This window comes from Ambystoma mexicanum, chromosome 3q, assembly GCF_040938575.1.
Source record: "Ambystoma mexicanum isolate Mex_15411 chromosome 3q, UKY_AmexF1_1, whole genome shotgun sequence".
Lineage (NCBI taxonomy): Eukaryota > Metazoa > Chordata > Amphibia > Caudata > Ambystomatidae > Ambystoma > Ambystoma mexicanum.
The window spans coordinates 1,296,155,857-1,296,171,888 of NC_090926.1; the positions used below are offsets into that span (position 1 = coordinate 1,296,155,857).

At 49.2% G+C, this 16,032-nt stretch overlaps 1 protein-coding gene across 1 annotated transcript in view; it reads right to left on the reverse strand.

The window, feature by feature from the left end:
- The window catches only part of LOC138447897 (afadin- and alpha-actinin-binding protein-like), a 149,535-nt gene that overhangs the window by 29,470 nt on the left and 104,033 nt on the right, over positions 1-16,032 (reverse strand). The window contains exons 5-8 of the mRNA XM_069604400.1: positions 14,995-15,168; positions 13,515-13,632; positions 4,333-4,525; positions 3,846-3,958 (exon numbers count right to left, since the gene is read on the reverse strand). Of these exons, the coding sequence (XP_069460501.1) occupies positions 3,846-3,958; positions 4,333-4,525; positions 13,515-13,632; positions 14,995-15,168 (598 nt within the window). The remainder of the gene's footprint in view (positions 1-3,845; positions 3,959-4,332; positions 4,526-13,514; positions 13,633-14,994; positions 15,169-16,032) is intronic.

Below are 16,032 nucleotides of genomic sequence, written 5' to 3' on the forward strand. Positions count from 1 at the left end.
AAAGATGATAACTTTAAAAAGACACTATGGAGTGTTTTAAAAAGGACACCCATAAAAAGAGTTAAAGATTAGGTGAGTGTGGAAAAAGGTTCCCTCTCACTGAGGTATTAATGAAAAATATCCCACTAGAAAAGTAAAAGGTTCTGGGGTTGAACCAGGAAGGAAGATTTATTAGTTCTGTGCAAGTGTAATGATTAAACCGGGTGCAAGGGACATTCCCTCCGAATGTAAAGTGCTGGGTGTAGTGCATGGCCATCTCTCTTGCATACATGGAGTTGCTTATGCCACACGCATAGTAACGGAGGACACGGTTTACTTTAGTCACGGAAGAGACTAGAACCGATTACCTTAGGTTACCTTGCATTTGTATAGTGCCTTCTGATATGGGTTATGGTGTCCAAGCACTTTGCCTGTCAGAGGCAAAGGAGGAGTACGATGGACCATGCAGTGGTCCTAGAGAGGAGCAAAGTCGGGTCGATAGTTGGGATAAGAGCGGTAGATAGAAAAGATGCTCAGGAAGCATTGTATCCTAGGGGTGCGGTGCCCAAAGGAGACCTCGCTGGAGGGAGGTGGCGCGACAGGTGGCATAACTGAAATGTACTTATCTCATGGTACGCCAAGGCATGTTGAAGCCTTACCCAAGGAAATAGACAGTAAGGCCCTTTACTAACGTCTCTGGACTGCTCAAACATATGGGAGGGGTTGCATGGCAGAAATCCAAATTTGCCAAGTTTGAAAAAAGCTCCTTGAAAAGCAAGCAAAAATAACCTTGATTTTTTTTGGGCAAGGGGGTTTCCTCATTTATGTCATGCATACCAAAAGGATTTTTTATTTTATTTTTTAACCAAAATCCTAGGCTTGTGATTGTCTGCAAAGTGGTCATGTCGGGAGCCTTCCAGAGTGTTATGGTGAGCCAAGGCACGTAAAAACCATGCCCAAGAAAATATACTGTGCAATGTCCTAAGCCCAAAATGGTCAGGTTCTGTAGACGGGAAAGCGGAGCGTGAAAATGGGTACATTTTACTGTGGGTGGGATGTTGACCACAGTTTCCCTGGGAGCAGAGGCCCTGATCTAGGGAGTTCCGTATCCTGCTAGGAACTTTATAGAAATGTTTATAGTGGTGTGTCAGACCGGGCTCCCACACCCTCCTTAGTTTGAGGCTGGGCACTTGTGGGAGTTAATTTACATAATCCAGCCTCTGACTAGCCTTCTCACACTGGTCTGCAGTTACTGTGTCCTGTTAATAGAGGCATCCTGAGAATGTTAGGGCAAAACAGGGGAGTAGGGTCTAGTTACCAGAGGATTTCCAGGTCTACCTTCAGTTCCTGTTTTGTGTATTCAAGATCTAATCAGGCAGGCAATATTTCTCTCCTTCGGGAACTGTAGCCCCCACCTGCATCATTTATCCTGGATCTTCATAGTTCCATGGAAAGCCATTTCTTCATCCGGGTCTTAAAAGAGCACATGTAGCCGACCTCAAGCAATTGCAGTGACTAGGCGCCATCCAGGTTCAATGGACACGGATAGTAGTATTAGGTTAAAGTATTGTTAAATACGCAGCGCCCAATCAAAAGCATCCTTAGCCAATGAGAATACACATTCCATAACCTTTTGCAAGGGGGAGCACCAGAAACACTTCTGTATGTATTTGAGTTCTCAAGCATGATTTGAGGTCACATTTTGTTCTCATGCTGAAGGGTGGCTTTTCCTTACTCTACTCCCGGGGAACAGAAACTAAGCTGGCACCTAAGACCCCAGGTAAATCCCTGCGGTTCTGGTGGGGCCCCTTTTTCCTCATGGACAGTTTCCCACCAACCTGTGGTATTCTGCACTCTGCAATGAAAGGTTCGGTCCTCAAAGCACAAAGTGGATCAAAAGCGAGAGGGTGGGGGCGGAAAAGACCCTCATGCCATGAGGGGAGAGCGCGTTCCACCAGTGCGCACAGCAAGTGGGGAGGCCGGTCCAACTCGTCTAAAGCCCGACTCTAAAAGGTAGTCCACTTTCAAGATGGATGCTCAAACAAAAATGGAGTTAAATGAAACCCTTGGTGTAAACAAAATAGGATACACAGATGTTAACACTATTAGAGGGTCATTTCTCTCAAGTCATTGGCACAATTATGGGTGTTTTAAATACCAACTCGCGGGAAGGGAAGTAAGGGCACTGATCCAAAAGAACACATTGTGAAGAGTGTTCTTGGCATACAATTAGTGTTGGAGCAACACTCTTGGTCTTCGTTAAAGTGATATTTCTCCTAGTGCATTTTCTAAAGATGAGTGTGCAAATTTTATTGGCTTTTTTTCTTGTATTTCCATGAACGGAGGCCTGCTTCTTTTCATGTGCCTCTCAAGGAAGGGGTTACCAGCTTAAGGCAGTCATTTTCTACTATGCTTTTGATCACTTGCGGGAGTCCACAAGTGGACATGGTCACATTGTGTTTTACAACTCGCTGGAGTAGGACCCTATCAGTACATCTGGTCAGGACAAGATCTACTCCAGCGAGTTGTAAAACACAATGCGACCATCATCAGGGTCTAGACCTGTGTGTCTATGTAATCATTTACCTTTCCACGTAATCTATCGAAGTCTGTGTCCCTTCGTGTTCGCCTGGTGTCCCCCTTGATGTTTAAGGGGTCCCCTCGCCTAGCCCCATTTCAAAGATGAATGCTCATTGGGTAGGAGTGACCTTCGATGCACCATTTGGGGAAATGTCCTTCTGTGTCGAGCCATTACTGTGGCAGATCTGTGCCACTCAATCCTACTACTGTTCCTCTCGCATTTAGAGGACTGGACCTGTATCTATACAGAGCTTCCCTTCACAACACAGTGCATGCAGGACTGTGCTGCTAAACACCTCATGAAGTGCTTTAGTCGGCTCTGGTACGTACTGGCTACTGTAGAAGCACATCGACGGCAAGGTGCTATACCTCGCCCATGAATCCCAGCACAGCCAAAGCTAGGAGAACGCCCTCCAGAAGACCAAATGGCAAAAGCCTGCTGCCTCTCCCACCATCTCTGCCTCATGCTGGACCTGCTGAAGTTAAGTAGAGTCTCGGGCCCACATGCGGGTCAGCCTAAGATTCATGGGATAAAGGCATCTGGATCAGACCCCCAAGCCCCTCCAATAGTAGCCTTCCCTTTATCCACAACCCTACAAAGCCGCCGATATGCAACATGCACATTCCACACAAATCTAGCAAACTACAAGGATACAGTTCCACAATGCATCTTCTTGCCACCAAGGGAATTATCCCGGCACGTGCCCACTGCAAGAACATTACTGGTGTGGATGTTCCCTTGCAGTCAGTTTTGAACGGGGCCCATTAGGCTGCACGTCTTTTGGGCTGGCAACCCTTGTGTTCGTTGCTTTAGGTGCTCAGCCTAGGCACCCTGGATGCAGGGCAACTGCTCAGGTCTTGGAAGCCTCTTATTTTCCTGGCTGGACCACATAGGAAATGGAAACAGTCACTGTTGGTGTAATTTTCCTAACCCGGCAATAGGTCTTCAAATAGCCATAGATGCGGCATAGTGTGGCTGCAGACAAAGACCATCTCCAGCATCTAGACTACCAACGTGGTAGTTCCTGGAGTCCTAAAGGTCCATACGGTAGATCTCCCCTGGGAAATGCCTGGGCACAGAACTTGCCAGTGGGATCCCCGGATGCATTCCCAGACTACACAATCAGGCAGATGGTCAGAAGGGAGACAGAAATCCAACACCAAAGACTTGGAAGCAGAGGGTTAAGTATCCACTCAGCAGAAGGAGCGCACACCCGAGACCTCAGCAGCACTCGGAACCCAGAGATCAGCACCCCAAACCCAGAACTGTTCATGTAAGCACTTACTGAAGACCACCATCGATGCTCGCCGGTCCCATGCTGGGGTCTTTCTGTACTCCACGCGTGGTGTCTGACCGCTAGGCCCAACCCTTGGCTCAGCCCCCACTGATGACAAGCGTCTGTAAATAAAAAGGAATATTAAGCAAGGGACAGGGAGCTCCTTATTACCTGTAATCCCATTCATGACCACACTGCAGGGACCACCATCGCACCTCCTGTAGGTCTTGCATTACTGGGATATACACTGGGAATCCTACAGATCGCCATGTGCCTTCAGAAGATGTTCCTGGACACTCCAAGCCATCTCACACCTCCTCTAGACCTACGGACACTGCTGTGGGCAGACGTCTAACAGGAGGCTCACATTGCAGTGATGTGCCCAATCGCATTGCTGGTGGATCTTGCATTGCCGTCAAGTGTAGAGGTTGCTTGCGTACTCCACCCCGCCTGCCCCATTTAGAAGATGTCCCTTCCCATAAGCTCTTGCCGTTACCTGTGTTCTGGATTGATTTTCATGACACTGTACTGCTCAGTCGTGCTGGGGGTGCCAACCGTCTGCATTGGTAGTCTATGTTGAAAGGCACATTTCGGAGTGGAAGAAGACCCAGAGATCTTGCGCTTCGAGAAGGGGGTACACGCTGGCTTGAGCAATACAGTGGCGTTTGAGAAGGTCTGCACTTTAGGACCTAGAAAAGAAAACAGAAGTCAGGGCCTAGCGATTGATGCACATAGCCCACTGCCCTTTACTTGGTAAGCCACAACACTAAGCCAACCTTTCTACAGACCTTACTAGGCAGCAGGGCTAGCCATTCAGATACAGACGTCCCAAGTGCCTCCCAATCCTGGATGTCAGCAATCCTATACGAGAAGTGCTGTAGTAGGCTCAATGCAGCAGACTAGGTGTGGGTTTGGGCGACACCTACCTTAAGCTGCTAGGAATCCTAGTGTGCCCCATATGCTAGGGACAACTCAACAGCTATAGGGTGCCCTGCCCCTAATCCCCAGTCAATACGAAGGTTTACATCCCCCTGAGGGCAGCAGTGTTGGCTGCATTGAGACCCACATCTACTGAACCATCTCAGAAGTAGGCAGGCCACTTATGGAGGGTATATCGTGTGGAGCCGAGAAGGCAGGCCAGTGAGCGACAGACTGGGGAGCTGAGCAAGATCTTGAGATGAGAGTGGGGTGTGCAGGCTTCCCTGTGCCTGAATTCTAATCACATCAACCTAAAAGGAGCCCAAACCTAAGACTCGAGACAGCAGAACCCTCTTCAAAGGCATTCATAAAGCGCAGACCTGGCTTTGAGAAGCAACAGACCGCTTTACAACAATCCCAGAGGAATACCATAGTCAGGGGAGCAGGGAAGTGAGTGGGAAGAGGGGGGAAGTGGACAATTTGCAACGGATCTAAAAGCAACCTAGGGAGGAAACCATGGGGATTGGATCACCACATCTCATGTAAAGTGGGGATTGAAGGGTGCGTGGATGTAGGTATTAGGGATGAGCCATTCCTTGAAGAGGTGTTTCATCTCCTTCCTGAACTGTAGAAGTAAGGGAGAAAGTGAGATGTTGACTGAAAGGAGGTTCCAGAGTCTTGGGGCTTAGACAGGGAAGGCCCATCTTCTGGCTGTTTCCTTTATGTACCAGTGGAGTTAAAGTCGGAACATGTTCTTAATTCTGGTGGATCGTAGGCCTTCAAAGATGCGGAGTGTCTCAGAGAGGTAGCTTGGGGACTTCAAGATAAAAGCCTTGTAGATTATGCAGCAGGATTTGAGCATACAGCCTTGCAGCAGAACCCAGTGCAGTTCAATGAGGGTTGGGCTGAGGTTGAATTTGTGGAGTCCTTTGAGGAATCATGGCGCAGCATGCAGGACATCTCAGGGGTGCCAGGGTAGTCACCGAAAGGCCTTCCAGAAGGACGTTGGGCCACCGTGCAAGTGAGCGAGGACCAAGGCGTAGACGGGAGAGCTAAAGCTGTTTTCTGGGATGCAGAGCTTGATTTTCTGCAGGAGAAAAAGTTGGCAACAAGCCGTTTTTGTCTTCATTGCTATGCGCTGTTTGAAGAAGGGGTGTCCGTCGATGTCGAACCCAAGGGACTTGGCTGGGCTGTGTGTCACGACTCGCTCCCTTCGCTCCCGTTCCCGCCACTTGGGGGCATGTTTTGGGGCTTATTCCTTGCTGGACATTTCCTCCGAACCTAATGCCACAGTGCTGTAATGAATGGGGAGCGCTAAATCCCTATTTTCCAAACTACTTCCCTTCCGGATCCATTCCAGGTTTTTGGCAGCCAGCATACTTCTTTAACCAAATGACTGTGCTTCCCAGAATGCCTGGCCCACTGCTCCACCTCCACCCTTGCAGGACAAGGTTGGGTGGAGGATAGGCAACACCTGTGGCTGCAGGTGCAGCAGTCAGCACACCTGAGGCGTGTGCTCGTTAAACAGCTTTAAAAGCCTCAGTCTCACTTCAGTCCAGCGCTGGTCATCGTTTGCAGTGTTCCTGTTTTTGACTAGTCCCTGGTTCCTGGTTCCTTGCCTTTGTACCTACTTCCTTGTTCCCGTTTTCTTGTTTCCTCCGCCCTGAATTTCGGATTCATGCGCTAATTGATTTCTGCTCCCTTGATTTCCCTTTTTGTCTTCCTCTGTTTGCAGGCAGCAATTTTCAGTGCTTTCCCCTTTTAGATGCAGCCCAGTTTGTCTGTGTTCTATATTTCTTTGACTCTGTCCTTTGCTGCTGTTACCCATTTGCCTTAGCCTTCCTCTTAGTTTAGTTTCCTGTCTTTTCCTTGGAGGGGTAGGAAGAAGTCTGCATAGGTTATTTCGTTTTTCCCTGCTCCTGATCCTTACTTCCTAGAGGATCCATTCCATGTTTTCCACTGCACTTCTGCATTTATTTTCCCTTTGATTATTAGGTGTGGTGTGCGGTAGTAGCTAGCTCCTGTGTGAATGCTTATGTTTTCCTCACTATTTTACAAACACTATTCCCATTTAGGTATTTAGTTTTCCTTCCATTGCTGTTCTAGCCTTTCGGGGTCCCAGTTTCTTCAACAGGATTCGTGGGCTAGCTGACATTCAAGAGGTTTATCTCGTCCTCGTGAGTACAGTTCTTAAGTTCCCTTATGTAATACCATCAAAAGTGTTAGTACACAGATCCTGTCATTGCTTGCCCTCCACGTGGGTTTAGCGCTGTCAGTACCTGTAACAGCAATTGGGGGTAAGGCGCTTGCCGACTTTCCTCGCGGTCAGGTGCTTACCCCACATCCCTTTTCATGTATTGGTTTTGATGTCACACTCTATTTGCACTCCTGGGTTCTAGCATACCTGAGTCGTAGTTCCTGGGTGCACATTTCCCTTGCCATATTCGCTGCCTTTGTACTCGCCTGACTAATCCTGACAGTATGACCAGCCTAAAATTCCCATTGAATATGGCAAGTTTAAGAAAGAAAGGCAGCAAGGCCTCTAACAAGCTTGTACAGAAAGCTTCCCCTACATTTACCTGTGACAATCAAATCACTAGTCTTGGATTAAATGAACTCCTTGTCACGAATGGGCATTTACGAGCAAAGTATTTTTCCCATAGGATGGCACATCCTACATTGCCTGATCCTAGTTCGATCTTTTGTTCTGATCCCGATTCTATGTCAGCGCAAGCCTTAGCCGCAGAAAACAACACACTGTTAGACTTATTATACAAGAGTACCTCTGTTGTTGAACCCCATGATTCCAGTTGTGCTTCACCTCAGATAGAACAGTTTCATGGTACAAACATAACGAATGGAGGGGTTCCTTGCATAACTTCAGTTTTCTACCCTCAGTCCAAATACTTCTTTGCACAAGTACATACGGTAGTCCCTAATGTCAAGAGGTCTAAGGTCAATAGATTGCTTAAGGGTAACACAGACCAAGTTAGTATGAGAAAGTATAAATCTCAGAACCTGAAAGCAGTAGAGGACAGTGCACAATCGGTGCACATCCAGATTGCTAGTGCAGGATCCAGCCCTGATGCCACTATGCCTCCCCCTGTGCCTACTGATAGTGATGTACAGTTAATGCAGGGCATGCTAAGAGCTAAGCTTGAGGAGTTAACACAAGAATTCATTTCTTTACAAGAGGAGAATAAGATCTTGCACGCATTCCTGAATACACCTCAGACTTTATCCATTGATGTTGATGAAGTGAACACAGTTCAGCTCCTGAGTGCAGAGACTTTGGTAAACCATGATAATTGCCAATATGTTAGATCTATTGGAAGTGAAAGTCTTTCTTCTAGCACAGCGCTCAATCTGGGCACAGTTTCTAACAATTGTTCTGCTGATTGTCAGGGATTGCAGTTAGCTGAAGATTTACCAGCCACTCCTTTACCTAAAGTTTCCTGTGTAGCAGTCTGTCATAATTCTGAGCTAGCACACATACAAGCTTCTGATCTCCAAACACAATACACAAAGGTGGCATACACAGATTCAGTCACTACAGTAGGCTTAGGTCCTGCTCTTGATACAGCTGCTGAGACTGAAGTAGATGTTAAAGCTGATGTGGAAGACGATCTTACCTCTGGGTTCACTCTTCCTTCTGCCAATTCTGATCAATACGAACAGTCAGAGACAGTACAGATTTCATGTTCTGATGAACTCATTCCACAGTATACAGAACCAAAAGACCAGCAGGCGATTCCTGAACTGTTGATTGTTAATCTGCCTCTTTCAGAAGCTAAGACAGAGGAATGGACAATTGACGAAATCCTGATTAACAGAGACTTTACTATGGTGATTCCACTGGTTGATTTTGACTTCCACAAAGAAAGAGACTCTGTGTCACCCACTAAAGAAAAGGACTGCAAGGGTACAGTTCAGTCCTTGGTTACTGGAGCCAAGGAGTCTAATGCCCTAAAGGTGCCCTCCATTCCTGAGCCACTAATGTGTCTATCAACTTCTGAGACTTCTGTGTGTCCTCCTACAACCATTGACTCTTCTATGATCCAATCCACAGCCCTGCAGTCATCTTTGGTACACGTGTCTTCAATCAATGAACCGCTGCCATGTCTGCCATTTAATCAAGAGCCTCCACCATGCACGGGGTTAGTCCCAAAGACCCTGACATGTTTGGATTCAGCTACCGAGATGGCTCCAACTCGCATGCCTTCAGCTTCAAAGTTTCCTCTGGCCTGCCTGTCTTCAGCTACAGTGACTCATCCAGAAAATCATCCTTCAGCCAGAGAGCCTCCGGTAGTCCATCATATGTGCATGTCTTCAGTTCCAGAGTTTATTGCTTGTTTGCCTTCAGTTCATGATACACCGGTATCCTGCTTAGCTTCGCTTCCAACATCAGAGGTATACCTGTCTACACCATCAGATCCTGCTATATTTTCTACTGCTCCAGACAGTCCTCCTGAATCCCAAACATTTACTGTCGATGAACGTTTAGATTGCCTTTCTTTTGCTTCAGGAGGAGCACCAGAATGCCTGCCTTTTCCACAAGACGATTCTCCCAACTGCTTCACTTTAGCATCAGAGCCTCCTAAAAATGCAGCATCAGAGTTTGAGACTTTTGCCAGCTCCCGCTTCAGAGTCATCAAGCTGGACCAAGTGGTGAGTCAGAACCACTCACCTGGGTGTGCACAGGGGGTGGTGCAGACCGGCGTATTACCTACAGAACTTGTGCAACAGAATTCCGCCAAGAAGCACCAGTTGGGTGCTAGTAGCCAAAGGAAGGGAATGACTGCTGCAGTTCAAGATGTGTCTGTTATTGCTCCTTCTGCGAGTGTGCCTGAAATACCAAGTACTGTGTCTATCACTCCTATCAGTATGCCAAACGTCCCTGCTGTTGTATCCAACGTGCAACAAAGTGGCTACACGACTGTCACCAGGAGTACCAGCCTCGTACAACCCATGGGACTTCCAGGCATCCAAGGCGTAGAATATGTGCAGTCAAACCTTAATCATTTTCAACCACAAGCCTTTTCCCAGATGGATGACAGAAAAAGATCTGAACCTCTACCTCAGCCGCCACCTTCTCTAATGGCTGAACATGAACATTTCCTGAAGCCAGCAACTTCCTCACCTCCCGCATGTCCGCTCTCGGCGGAAAGGCTAACAGAACTTCTACCATCGTCTAAGGCAAGTTGCACCAGCCTGCCTCCCTCCTCAAAGACTTACAAGGGTCCACTCCCAGTGACTGAGCTTCCTGGACCTTCCAACTCTGCTCCAGGTCCTGCAAGTTCTTCATGCCTTTCTTCGAACCATGAGTCTCTTCCTCACCAGAAGTCACCGTTTCCATCAGTATCACCTCCAAAGACAACACACTCCTATCATGGAAGCCCATCTGCCTTTGCCCACAAGCCACCATTTCCATCAGTGCCACCTCCAAAGAAAAAGCACTCCCATCATGGAAAGAAGAAGTCTCGTACGGGTGGCGGGCACCCGAAGAGGGCCGTAGGAGGGGGTATACTGTCACGACTCGCTCCCTTCGCTCCCGTTCCCGCCACTTGGGGGCATGTTTTGGGGCTTATTCCTTGCTGGACATTTCCTCCGAACCTAATGCCACAGTGCTGTAATGAATGGGGAGCGCTAAATCCCTATTTTCCAAACTACTTCCCTTCCGGATCCATTCCAGGTTTTTGGCAGCCAGCATACTTCTTTAACCAAATGACTGTGCTTCCCAGAATGCCTGGCCCACTGCTCCACCTCCACCCTTGCAGGACAAGGTTGGGTGGAGGATAGGCAACACCTGTGGCTGCAGGTGCAGCAGTCAGCACACCTGAGGCGTGTGCTCGTTAAACAGCTTTAAAAGCCTCAGTCTCACTTCAGTCCAGCGCTGGTCATCGTTTGCAGTGTTCCTGTTTTTGACTAGTCCCTGGTTCCTGGTTCCTTGCCTTTGTACCTACTTCCTTGTTCCCGTTTTCTTGTTTCCTCCGCCCTGAATTTCGGATTCATGCGCTAATTGATTTCTGCTCCCTTGATTTCCCTTTTTGTCTTCCTCTGTTTGCAGGCAGCAATTTTCAGTGCTTTCCCCTTTTAGATGCAGCCCAGTTTGTCTGTGTTCTATATTTCTTTGACTCTGTCCTTTGCTGCTGTTACCCATTTGCCTTAGCCTTCCTCTTAGTTTAGTTTCCTGTCTTTTCCTTGGAGGGGTAGGAAGAAGTCTGCATAGGTTATTTCGTTTTTCCCTGCTCCTGATCCTTACTTCCTAGAGGATCCATTCCATGTTTTCCACTGCACTTCTGCATTTATTTTCCCTTTGATTATTAGGTGTGGTGTGCGGTAGTAGCTAGCTCCTGTGTGAATGCTTATGTTTTCCTCACTATTTTACAAACACTATTCCCATTTAGGTATTTAGTTTTCCTTCCATTGCTGTTCTAGCCTTTCGGGGTCCCAGTTTCTTCAACAGGATTCGTGGGCTAGCTGACATTCAAGAGGTTTATCTCGTCCTCGTGAGTACAGTTCTTAAGTTCCCTTATGTAATACCATCAAAAGTGTTAGTACACAGATCCTGTCATTGCTTGCCCTCCACGTGGGTTTAGCGCTGTCAGTACCTGTAACAGCAATTGGGGGTAAGGCGCTTGCCGACTTTCCTCGCGGTCAGGTGCTTACCCCACATCCCTTTTCATGTATTGGTTTTGATGTCACACTCTATTTGCACTCCTGGGTTCTAGCATACCTGAGTCGTAGTTCCTGGGTGCACATTTCCCTTGCCATATTCGCTGCCTTTGTACTCGCCTGACTAATCCTGACACTGTGTAGCCTTCACGATGCATAGCAGAGAGCCAGGTATGGATGTCAGGTTTGGTTTCTTGAGAAGTGGGATTTGTCCAGTCTTGAGGGTCATGCAGAAGGAGCCTTGAGTTAGAGAGCTGTGGAGGATGGTCAGGCAAGGGGTGAGTGCTTTGCCAGGAAGTGTCTTGATACGGAGAAAGGATGTTGTCTGCGTACGATGTGGCCTTGAGGGATGCTAGGGTGGCAGTGAGGTCTTCCATAGTGAGTGCCTTGAAAGTTGTTCAGGTAGTTGTGGTTTTGCCAGATCTTGTATATAGTCGCAGCATTGGTGTATCTTGCTGATCTTGTTGATGGCAGTGGATCTTTCAATGGAGTGCGGTAGGGGGTGGGTCAGGCAGGGGGTTGTTTCAGTGCTCGATCGCTTTGAAGCGGGCCCCGCTTTCATTGATGGCCTTGTGTATGGTGTTTTGGTAGTATTTGGCCTTGGCAATGGTGGGTCTTGTGTGTAGCACTGAGTTTCTTGCACAGACCGAGGTCGGATGCGCTGCAGGATTTTCGCCAAGTCTTTTCCTGTTTTCTGATGGTTCCATTTGTTAAAGTAGACTTAGTGAGTGTACCAGGAAGCGGGTGGATTAGGCTTGAGGGTGCGTTGTTTCACTGTGGCATGACATTTGATGTTGGTTGTGAGGGTGGTGTTGAGTTTTGGTAGAAACGAGTCAGAGGTAGATCAGCCCATGTGAGGCAGAGTTTGGCACGGTCTTCCCTGGGACCCTCCACTGGGAAGTTCTTGAATGATCTGAAGGCTTGTTTGGGATTGCCAGATCTGACCAGTTGAGCGGGAATGGAAAGCTGTGATGGAGGGTAGGCAGGGTGGTGATGAGGTGGTCAAGGATATTACCTTCCCTGCGAATTGGGTCTTGTGTGCTGTGTGAGGTTGTGTCGATTAGGCAGTGGAGATCTTCCTTTAAGTGGTACACGTTTATCCTTCTCGTACATCAATCCCTCAGGTACGCCATCCATACAGGCCCCAGAGTAGAGCAATACGAGAGACCCATCACAAAGCTTCAAAGACTGCAAGCTGTAGAATATCAATACACCAACCGTCACAGGCTCGAGCCTCAGAACTGTCCCTTGGTTGCACCGACAGAACACGCCTCAGAGCGATACTAACCCAAAGCGTGGCTGAAAAGCTTTTCTCAGCTATCGAGAAGGTAAAATGCACTCTGCCGGCAGGATCCCCATGCAATGAGATTTGTAGAGAAGTGGTACAAGCAAGAGGTCCAATCCAGAATCATCAGGAAATAGAAGAGGGGGTGCAACATGTTGGACTGCGGTGGATGTGCTCATATCACCATTTCACCTATTTTAGCTCCGCCTCCAACCCGCTCCCCTCGCCAACTCCCCTCGCTCCCACCATCACCATGTAGTGAGTTAGGCAATCTGTAGGGCCTCTCTGCTGGGGAGGGAATGGAAGGGACACTAACCGCGCCCCCACCCCTCTCACTGTGCCCCCAAACCAAGCTCTAAGCAACTTCCAGAAGTGTGCTCTGTCATGATTGCTCTGTTACCCTCACGTCCCTTTCTCTGCAGTACTCTGGAAAAGGAGCAGTAGGCGTATTCCCTTATTTGCCAAGGCAAGGAGGGTGGGCAACATGCCCAGGTGCTAGGCAAGGTCCATGTTCACCCTTGGAAGCAGTGAGAAGGATGGCTGGGTGATGGGCCAGTGTCCGGAGTAGCTTTGATGCTCCAGCACTGTTGAGGGGAGCCAATCTAATGCCATCCCCCAGAATGAAATGTTCTCCTGCTTGCCACACATGTCACATGTGTACCTTGGGGCTGTGATAAGGGCCCACTGTGAAAGAAGCAGTGCCCAGCGCCAGAAAAGCTACTGGCCCTTCTCACTCCTCAGTTGGGGTCTAGTTGCCTGTGCCCTAGCCCATCACCCTGGATCCACCGGCATACACTCACTCAGCGGAGCACGAGAGGGGCTCCTCGTCCAGGGGGCAGTATCGATATCTACCAGTGTTGGGGAGCTCAGGAAATAATGTTTCGCCAGCAGGCCTCGTTCTTCTTCAAAGTTCTTCCTCTGAATAAATGAAAAAAAGAAAGTAGGTGAAATGGAGGCACAAAGCAGGTCTAAAAGAGGTGCCAACTGGTGTGCAAAAGAAGGTCCAACGTGCCAAAAGGGGAGTCTGGTGGGTAAGAAAGTGGGGTGGGGGGTGTATACACAACTTTCAGTTCTGCCAGGCAGTTTGGTTGCGTCTGTCCCCCAAAGCATGTAAAGTATTCTCCAAGGGGTACTGGAAGCACATCACGCAGTGTCAAGCCACATGGCTTCCGAAGCCATATGGGCCAGGCCTTCAGGTGGCTGGAAGGCAGCGAGTCTGGTGAGCCCTCACGTTCTACCCCCTGGAAGTTTAGGCCTTCTGAACCTGGGGGCATGTAGTGACCAGGCTGCACCAGTTAATGGCTATTTGACGGTCACTACATCCTCCGTCATTAAACAGGAGGAGCTTGGCTGCCACCTGGTCAGACATTCCTCCCCAGACAATAGAATCCTCTCTCCCAGTAGCCTTGCTTAATTTACCCCGGAATACCCCACGCCCATCGTCTGACCTTATTCTGTTGGCACCCTACGCCTCTGGTCCCACTCCATGCCACACCCCAATGACTCCACATGTCTTCTTGCTGCCCCTCCCACCCACCTGAATTGCTGCCCTGTTCCTTCCCCAGCCACCCAGCTTCCTCATGCCCACAGGCTTCTTAATCTCCCTCATTTCAGAAGCCTACTCGCCTCAGCATGCCTGTCCTAGTTTGCGCTAGAAACCACACCTCAACCAAGCTTCCCTCTCCTGTTGCCCTCATATCCGTGAGTGACATTTCCTCTAGTCAACATGTGCCCCTGTATCCCTGTCCCTCCATAAGCGCCATCTTCCTTGCCCCTGCACCTACCTCCGACCCCAAGTACCCTGTCCCATGCTCCACGCTCATGCACCCTCTAGCCTCCCTGTGCCCCTTCTCCCAGTTTTAGCTCACTTCCCATCCTCCCGGTCCTTCATTCTGGATTACCCCCTCCCGATACTCCCCAGCCTCCCGGTCACATTGCCCCATATTTTATAATACAGCCCCACACCTGAATCGCCATGCATCCGGCATCCCCGATCCACCTTGCCCCAGTCTGAAGACCTAATTTCCTATCCCACCTCATGCCACATGCTTTAGCCAACTCCACCCGGCCCGATTACCTCATACCCCCATCTCCCTGTTCCAGTGTAATGTCCACTACTGACCCAACTTGCTCCTGGTCAGCACGTTCCCTGTGCCAGCGCCATGCCCGTCTCCATGGAACCACCTTATAGCCCAGGCTCCTTGCTGCACCTCACCACACTAATCTGCATGCCCCACTTCTCCCTGGCCCCCATCTCACACCCCAGGCCCCGGACCTCACCTCCCAGCCCAGTCGGATGGCAGCCTCTGTGAAATTATGTCGCTCCTCTTGAAAGATCCGCTTCTGCTCCTCAAAGCGGGCTCGGTCCTCCTGCAGCTGGTGCTGCTCCTCCAGGAAATAGGAGCCCCAGAGCGGCGTGGGAACCTCACTGCTGAGGGAGGTGGCGAGCTGCTCCTGGGGTGGGCCAAATACACATTCAGAAAGCAAGGCCTTTGCAGCATGAATACACCCCTCCCCCAGCCTCCCACCCCCTCCAGCCATCCACGTGGTAATACACCGGCCCAAAGCACACACAGGGCAATGCTGGGGCAAGACGCCCTCCCCAGACTACTCAAGGGACTGCCCAGGTGTTCCTGGTGGAAGGGGCGTTGGTTACCCGAGTCTAGGTCAGTCAGCTGCCAGTAGAAGGAAGCAGGCAATCTGTAACCAGTCTATGTGGAGGCCAGAGAGGAGCATTAGGCTCCACCTTCACAAGGTTAAACTCTCCAGGAAGAAAACAACCATTGAAGATTCGGTTTTTCATGATACTATGTCATAAACGTGAACAAACGCCCTTAAGACGAACGACCTTAAGTGTAAGGCAGAGACTGAGGGCACGAGGGGAGAAGGGAGGAAGAGGAGGGGCTACTAGGGGCACGAGGGGAGAAGGGAGGAAGAGGAGGGGCTACTAGAGCCCGGTATAAAGAGACGGTGCATTGGTGCACTGGCTCTGTCCATCTCTATGCATGTGTGTGGCTGGTAATATAGTGAACTCAGGAGACGTTCCTCCAGTCGGATGGAACACTGACAATTCTGTAGTTTGGTCATTTGCCGACAAAACTAAACCAGAAGAACAGGGTGAGCCTGTGCACCAGGTACCCCAATACGAAATATACCAAGGTTCAGAGGCAGAAGTTGGATTTAATCAGGTAGATCCAGTTTTGGAGAAACGCGCAGCACGCATACAAGTGGTCACTCAATGTCCTGATAAATCTAGCATGCAAGGGCATGAGCTTTGTGGAAATCCACTCGCCACTATTCTAGGTATTCAGTACCTTA